Genomic DNA, 8,577 nt, shown 5'->3' with positions numbered 1-8,577 from the left:
ATTACATGATATTTATTCACATACACAGTGCTGCAGATATCAATGTTAAATATAGAAAGGAAGAAAAAATGATATCTCCACCTTATTTGATTAAAAGAAAGTAACTTTATATGAGACCTTGATCCAAAAAAACCAGACGCATATATTTGTTATGCAAGAGTATATAAGATTGCATTTCTCAATATAGCTTGCAGTTGTTCGCGCATCTTTCGAATATCGAAATATTTCTCGAAAAGACGGGCAATGTATTTATAATTCAAAACTTAGTCACACTCATAGAAAAAGTAAGTTTAATCAAAATATATCAATATTCAACTATTCTCATTATAAGTTTGAAAGCCTTTTTAATATTTGTTTATTTACAAATCTAATATGAAACGTATATAAGATAAATTATTCGATATTCGACATAATAGTTCTATGATAGTATATATATGTGTGTGTGTGTATGTGTCAATTGTGTTTGTTTAAATTTAAATATAAAATAAAACTTTAATTTTATTTAACTTTAAGTAGTTACTCTAATGTAATTATTCTAATAACTTATATATTTTCAGAAAATTTAATGTTAAATATTTTATGATATTATAATTCGTTATCCTAAACAATGGTTTTATTATTGCTGCTGGTCTCATCATGCGTTTTACTACTGTACTATTACTACTGGACGAAACTTCATACCTACTGGTTAAGAAGAAACGTGCCTTGTCTTAAATTTTCGTTTTTCGGAAATAGCCGAAATGCATCGATGTTCAAGATTACAGTCGCTGAAAGTCTTCAGATGATATACAGACAGTACGAAGGATATCCTTTCGTCGGTATATATGAACTTATAACACCGGTTCTTTTGCTGAGAGATCCAAAACTAATTAAATGTGTGCTTGTGAAAGACTTTGCCTGCTTTCAGAGTAAGTCACTGCGAAAATCTTGTTCTTAACTATTTTAACTTTTAAACTCTTTTTCTAATGTAAAAATATTTTCATCTAATTGGTTCTATGTATAATTAAATTTATTGTCGTTGCACTAATTAATTTCCCGAAATTAATTCTCTATGTCTATTTTTATCCCTTTTTTTCTGTTCTTATAATTGTAATGAAAAGTAATAATAAATAGTCTTAATTTCTTTAAGTGATAAATAATAAAATTTTAATGCGACTTTTGTAGCATGGTGATTGTATTCGAGTGAATATAATTACACTTGGTAATTGCAAATTATTTATTCATAGTCCTATTTAGGTCGCGGCGTAGTGATAAACGAACATGCTGATCCGCTTAGCGCGAATTTAGTTAATATCAGTGGACAACGGTGGCGAAAATTGCGCACGAAGCTCACATCAGCCTTCACAACCAGCAAAACTCGACATGTATTTGAATTGATGACAGAAGTGTCAAAAGAGTTTAAGGTACCTCACTATATTTGTCAAGTTATAGATCTTGCATTCAACTAATAGTAATTGTCTGGTTTAGCAATTTGTAGACCAATACGCAGACAATGAAGAGCCCGTCGAATTTCAAAATCTTACTGCCAAATTCACCAGTGAAATCATCGCAACTTGTTTCTTCGGGCTCAAAACTAATACGATACAAAATGATGATTCCGAATTTCGGAAAATGTGTAAAAAGGTCGTAGATCCGTCGTTAGAAATAGCGATGAAGAGATATATACGCGATTACATGCCCAGAATATTCAAATGGTTATCGGTTCGGTTTATACCTCTGGATGTAACGTATCAATTTATTATAAGTAAACAGCAAGAGAGAGAAAAATATTTGTTTAATTTATAATTTATATTGATTATATTGCATCTTATATAGGTTACCATCTACTTCACGAAGATAGTGAAAGAAGTAATTACACACAGAGAAATGCATAATATAACACGAAATGATATTATGCAAACTTTGATAGATTTAAGATATAAGGAAAGAAAGATAGAAGATGCACCAGGACAATCGCAAAACATGGCATTCAAATCTAATGATATAGGTATTAGAAAAATATTTTAGATTTTATTCTAAGCACAGCTTTATATATGTTTAATTATATAATTATTTATATAATTAAATTATATATAATATACTCTTATATATAATATTTATATATTTATATATAATTCAATATTTATTTGCAATATTAATAATATTATAAGCGGCGCGTTTTCCGAGAATAACATAATATAATTAGAGAAAAAAAAACTAAATTTTTGTATAAATCTAAATATAAATTAATTAAATTTTTTAAATGATACATGTATATAAAGCATAATCCATTTATATATTTCTTCAAATTATTAATATGCAAATACATAAAAAATCGATTGTTTTGACATGTTTCAGTCATCGATGACAGGCTTATCACAGCCCAGGCTTTTATATTCTTTCTGGCTGGCTTCGATACCTCATCAACGACTATGAGCTTTAGTATGTATGAGTTGGCTGCTAATCCTAAGATTCAAGAAAAATTATACGACGAAATACGAACCGCCTACAAGAAGCACGGCTGTTTCTCTTACGATGCTATATCCGAAATGAAGTATCTCGATTGCATAGTTCGCGGTAAGTTTTTATTCGTATGGAAATTTCGATGATTGAATAGTAAAATGTAAATATGTTTGCAAAATTTATCGCACAAATCGCAAAACATTTCCAGCGACAGAATTGAACAGTTTCAGTAATAGCTAGTAAAATCAATGATCACACACACACACTCAATTATCAGCACTTGATCATTAAGATAATTTTAATTTACAAATTGTTATTAAAATTAAATTCGGAAGATAAAATATAAGTTGTTTAACAATATTTTTTTATTTGTTTCTATTTAGAATTATCAAGTAGTTTTTATTACTATTACGATCTTCATGTATTACATAAAATGCAAAATGCATAAAATGCAAACAAAAAGAAATAGAATGAGACATATAATTTGATATTTCACGGTTATAAATTATTATATAATCATGTTTATATTAATTAAGAGATATTGACAATTTTAAAGAGATGTCACACTTTTAGAAACACTTAGAAAGTATCCACCTGTTGGTGCGACGCAAAGAATCTGCGAAGAATCATACAGAATTCCCGATTCGGATGTTGTTTTAGAAAAAGGTACAAAAGTTCTCGTGCCTATTTATGCAATCCATCACGACCCGCTTTATTATAAAAATCCAAATGTATTCGATCCGGATCGATTTATTGGTGAGAATAAGATGCTTCATGATAATCACACATATCTACCTTTCGGCAATGGACCACGCATCTGTATTGGTAATTTATTTAAATATTTAATTGTTGAACAACGTTGATATAAACATATGTTATCTTGCTATAATAAAAAATCTCTTATATTTTTCAAAACATTAATACTACTAGAGAAAAATGTTACATATTATACATATATATATACTTGCTTTATATTATATAAAATTATTAATAGTGTATACTTTTCGTAATATTTTATTTCCATTGTAACCAGGAATGAAATTTGCCTATCTCCAAACAAAAGTAGGTCTTGTTACTCTTATGGCGAATTATAAAGTGGAACTAAGTGAAAAGACTGCTACTCCATTACAATTTGCACCGACTTGTCTTACGTTGGCAAGTAAATCTGGAATATGGTTGAAGATCCATCGTCGTTTACAAGAATAGAAGCAATTTTAATTTATGACAATAATAAGATATAATTTATATTGGATAAATTGGAGCAATTTATGTGTATACGGGAATATTAATTAATTCGGTTAATAAATAAATAAATATATGTGTGTGTGTGTGATGTTTTATTAAATTTTTGTAAAATATATCAAGCTTTTGTAAAATATATATATGCAACAGTGTGCTGCAAAATTAAGATACACCATTTTATAATTTGCAACATAAAATGTCAATTATTTATATTAATCAAGTATAATATCGCAAGTAATATAAAGATCTAAAAACTAAAAAACAGAAAATCAAAACATATACATATATGTATGTATAGATAAATAATAAAATAAATCTATTATTTATAAAAACAGACTATATCAGATTTATAATTAATGGTATACAATAACTTTATTATTGTTTATAATATTTTGATATTTGCACATTTATTTATTAAATTGATTTTATTTATTAAGTTGATTTTATTTTCTTGATGTATCATTATTTAGTGTAATGTGCATCGCAACAGAGAATTGGTTGTTTTCGAGAGCATTACGAATTTTGGATAAGTTATTATTAATTTTGGATAAGTTTTCTTTCCTATCGGCTAAGTACATACTTATATCAAGTCCATGTTGTTCAGCAAAAGCTTTTATCTGTAACACAAGTTATTTCAAAATTCAATATACACGTAGAAAAACAGACTGTGTAAATATTTAAAATAATATAATATTATATGATAAATAATAAAATAATAATGTAATAATAATGTAATAATATAATAATAGTATTATTTTATCTTTAATATAAAATTTTACTAATAGAATATAAAAATATTATTTTACCTTTTCAATTTGATCTTCCCGAATATTCATAATAATGAGGGGAAGGATAAATTTATCAGCTCGGCTATTATAAAATATATATTATTTAAAATTGCTTTAAAAATGGTTATTAAATATAATTTTTTTTATTATATCTATCTCTGAGCAGATAAATATCTACATAAATTAATATAAGCAAAGGTTATTTATACACATAAATATTTTGCTTTATATGAGCACAATTACATCATGCATCAAACACGTACATATCTTTCAGAAAGAGGAAGACAAAACATACATTAAAAGAATATTAATTACATTTTAAAAAAGTTACTTACTCTGCGACAATCTTGTCGAATTTCTTAATAAAGAAATCAATAGCTGCATCTTGCACATTTGACAAACTCTCAAGCATATTTGTAAAAAGATAACCATAACGATAATTTCCCTCAAAATAATTTAAGTGCTTTTCGACGATGTCTAAATTCTCTGAACAACCAAGAAACATGCGATGATTCCTTGATGTCTCATTTTCTTTCTGCAGAAACTGATTCCAGATAGATTCATTTGCTTGTATCAGGCCAAAGCAAATAAATTGTTGATCAGATGAAATTCTATAATACAAAATTAAAATAAAAATTTATAAGACTCTAATATTTAAATTCATTAAATACATTTAAAAAATCATACGTTACATATGACTTTAATGTCGTTTTATTATTATTATTTGTTTTATAATAACTAGAATAACGCGTCAATTTACTAATTATAGATTTAAATAATAATACGTTTTCAAAATTAAAATAATAATACGTTTTAAATAAAATGTTATGGAACTTTAAACTCGATTAATATTTTTTACAGTTATCAGCTGATTTTTGTATCACTCTTTTTAACATACTAGAACAACACAAGCGCGCGCTACGCATGCGCCATTCTTGGGTTTTATATTAAAAAGAACAATATTATTAAAAAAATAATATTTTTTGACAGATCAGCTGATAACTGTCAAAAAATATTAATGAAGTTTAAAGTACCATAACATATTATTTAAAACAGATTATTATTTTAATTTTTAAAACATATTATTTAAAAATTTAATTAGCAAATTGACGCTTTAATCAGCTGATATCTGTCAAAAAATATTACTAAAACGTTAATTTGCTAATTAAATTTCAAAGTCTTAACATGTTATAAAAATTAAAATAGTAATATGTTGTAAATAATATCTTATAATACTTTGAATAATATTTTTTCCTTGAATAATATTTTTTGACAGAAATCATCTGATAACTGTCGAAAATATTAACCGAGTTTAAAGTAGCTAATTTCTATCAACAAATATTAATAAATGTTTTCGTCAATAATCGTAATTAGTCTCGATGTTGTGATTATCTCGATTATCAAAAGATTCTTGTAGATAATACTATTTTTTGTTTGCACTTTCTGTTTTATATTTAAATATTAAATTTTATGCGTTGCATAATTAATTAATATATTTTGTTATGCGTTGATTGCAATACATGCATAAAAATATGTGAATTAATTATGCAATAAAATATATAAAAATTCATTATTTAAATCTCTAACAAAGAACAAACAAATAGAATTTTCTACAAGAGTTTTTCGATCAAAATATTTGCGCTTTTAATAGATCGCGCGTCTGTACACATCCATCACGCTGCACGTCTCATGCAAGACTGACCGCAAGACTCTGAGCAGCGGTATCGCCAAACGTAGCCTACACATCCGCCACGCTGCGCGTCTCGCGCGAGACTGACGATCAGTGATCCAGTCTCGCAATCGCAATGTCTCGAGAATCGAGATTCAGTCTTCAGTCTCGCGCAAGACGCGCAGCGTGGCGGACGTATAGGTTGTGCTTGGCGATACCGCTGCCGCTGCTTAGAGTCTTGCAGTCAGTCTCGCGTGAGACGTGCAGCGTGATGGATGTGTACAGACGCGCGATCTATTACAAGCGCAAATATTTTAATCGAAAAATTCTTGTAGAAAATTCTATTTTTTTGTTCTTTGTTAAAGATTTAAATAATGAATTTTTATATATTTTATTGCATAATTAGTTCACATATTATTATGAATGCATTGCAATCGGTGCATAAAAAAAATATATATTAATTAATTATGCAATGCATAAAAATTCAGTATTTAAATCTATAACAAAAAGTGCGAACAAAAAATAGATTTTTCTATAAGAATCTTTTGATAATCGAGATAATCACAACATCGAGACTAATTACGATTATTGACGAAAACATTTATTAATATTTTTTAATAGAAATTAGCTACTTTAAACTGGGTTAATATTTTTGACAGTTATCAGATGATTTCTGTCAAAAAATATTAATCAAGGATAAAGTATTATAACACATATATTATTTACAACATATTATTATTTTAATTTTTATAACATATTATTAATTTGAATTTGAATTGAAATTTAATTAGCAAGTTAACGCTTCAGAAGTATTTTTTGACAGAAATCGTCTGATTAAAGCGTTAATTTGCTAAATATAGATTTAAATAATATGTTTTAAAAATTAAAATAATAATATGTTTTAAACTAAAAAATATCAATAATCCGCTCGTATAAATTTCAAAAATTAATAACGTGAATAATAGGCCAACTAATATGTTTTAAATAAAATGTTATGGAACTTTAAACTCGATTAATATTTTTTAACAGTTATCAGCTAATTCTGTCAAAACATATAATTTTTTTAATAATATCATTCTTTTTTAATATAAAACTGATAAATGGCGCGCGCATAGCGCACGCTTGTGTTGTTCTACTTTTTTTTTTAAAAAGACATCTATATATAGTCGATTCTCGCAAATATGAGCCTTGTTTTCTATTTTTGCACTGGCTGAACTGTGCACACTGGTGCAATAAGTTAGAGTGAGACACAAAATATATTTGTCTCATTCTAACTTATTGCACCACTTATTCATCAGTGCAGGAATAGAAAACAAGTCTATTGTTGCCTCTTTTCCACGATTCTGATTAACTGTCTCGATACGTGTTATGCGTTATATTCGTAGCATCGAGAGGCTGTCATTCACTGATCTCTACATACATACCTATATCTCTACATATAAGTATTATAACATATTTAAAACATATTATTATTTTATTTTATTTTATTTTGGACAAACTATCAAACTGCTATCCCTCGCAATGACAGCCTCACGATGCTACGAATAGCGCGAATCGAGACAGCCAATCATCATCGCGTAAAAGAAGCAACAATATTTCGAGACTCTTGAGAATCGACTTAACATGCCTTTTTTTAGCAAGGGAAATATGATGCGTCAATAAGGTTATTCACTGTTAATCACTGATTTTATCTTTATAACAAACAATTTGTTCTGCAAATTATCACGCAACATGACTTCTATATTAATAATTATATAGCATTAACTTTCTTTATCAGCAACGTGTTACACATATAAGACAACAGAATTGATGCTTTATATCATTTCAAACATACGCATGCTTATCTTGTTTTAATAAAGCAAAAGTAATAAAAAAAAAAGCATTTTTATTTACTAATTTTTATTTACTAATTGTTTTTATGTTATAGATTATAGATTATTTATTTGTCGTATTCACATTTCTTAATAATAATAGAACTTACTTGTTTGCGATTGGATCTTCCATATATGCAAGTAATTTAGCGACAGCTTTCGCTCGACATTTGTCGAATATGTCTGGATCTGGATGTGTGTTGTATAGACAAGCAGTCGTAATAAAATCTGCCCTAATTTCTATAGTCGCAGGATCGTCATCACAATGCTCATCGAAACCGATATGTTCAAATAGCTTATGTGTCAAGTTGAAGAAATATGGCTATAAAAATATTTTATAATGATCAAACAATTTAAAAATGCAATAACTTAATTCGAAATAGCTTAATTTTTTTTTTTTAATATATAATTTCTTCAATTATGAAATATTTAATTTACGAAAATCACAAAATTTGAGAATATTAATATTTTCATTTTTCCTTTCTTTTTATTAAGTTTATTAATTTTGATAATTATCAGTTTTAGTAATATTGTTATAGATTATGTGCAAAACATATCTTACTTT

General features: G+C 27.0%; 2 protein-coding genes across 2 annotated transcripts; one reads left to right on the top strand and one right to left on the bottom strand.

Moving 5' to 3' along the window:
* Positions 1–224: 224 nt before the first annotated feature.
* LOC145947708 (putative cytochrome P450 6a13) lies at positions 225–3,731 on the top strand. Its single transcript, XM_083057484.1, has 8 exons — positions 225–284; positions 558–908; positions 1,237–1,403; positions 1,468–1,722; positions 1,816–1,987; positions 2,338–2,556; positions 3,016–3,267; positions 3,476–3,731. The coding sequence occupies exons 2-8, from the start codon at positions 608–610 to the stop codon at positions 3,646–3,648; spliced, it is 1,539 nt and encodes a 512-aa protein (XP_082913610.1). The 5' UTR covers positions 225–284; positions 558–607; the 3' UTR covers positions 3,649–3,731.
* Positions 3,732–3,771: 40 nt separating this feature from the next.
* LOC145947707 (uncharacterized) lies at positions 3,772–8,362 on the bottom strand. The gene is made up of 4 exons (XM_083057483.1): positions 8,123–8,362; positions 4,808–5,083; positions 4,491–4,554; positions 3,772–4,301 (listed from the first exon to the last, which is right to left on the bottom strand). Exons 1-4 carry the CDS (start codon positions 8,143–8,145, stop codon positions 4,128–4,130), a joined length of 537 nt encoding a protein of 178 aa, XP_082913609.1. The 5' UTR covers positions 8,146–8,362; the 3' UTR covers positions 3,772–4,127.
* Positions 8,363–8,577: the final 215 nt, after the last annotated feature.

Source organism: Prenolepis imparis, unplaced genomic scaffold (assembly GCF_030444845.1).
Source record: "Prenolepis imparis isolate NDT839.2.m4 unplaced genomic scaffold, iyPreImpa1.0 SCAF_124, whole genome shotgun sequence".
In the NCBI taxonomy this organism is placed as follows: Eukaryota; Metazoa; Arthropoda; class Insecta; order Hymenoptera; family Formicidae; genus Prenolepis; species Prenolepis imparis.
This window is presented reverse-complemented; position numbering and strand designations above follow the sequence as displayed.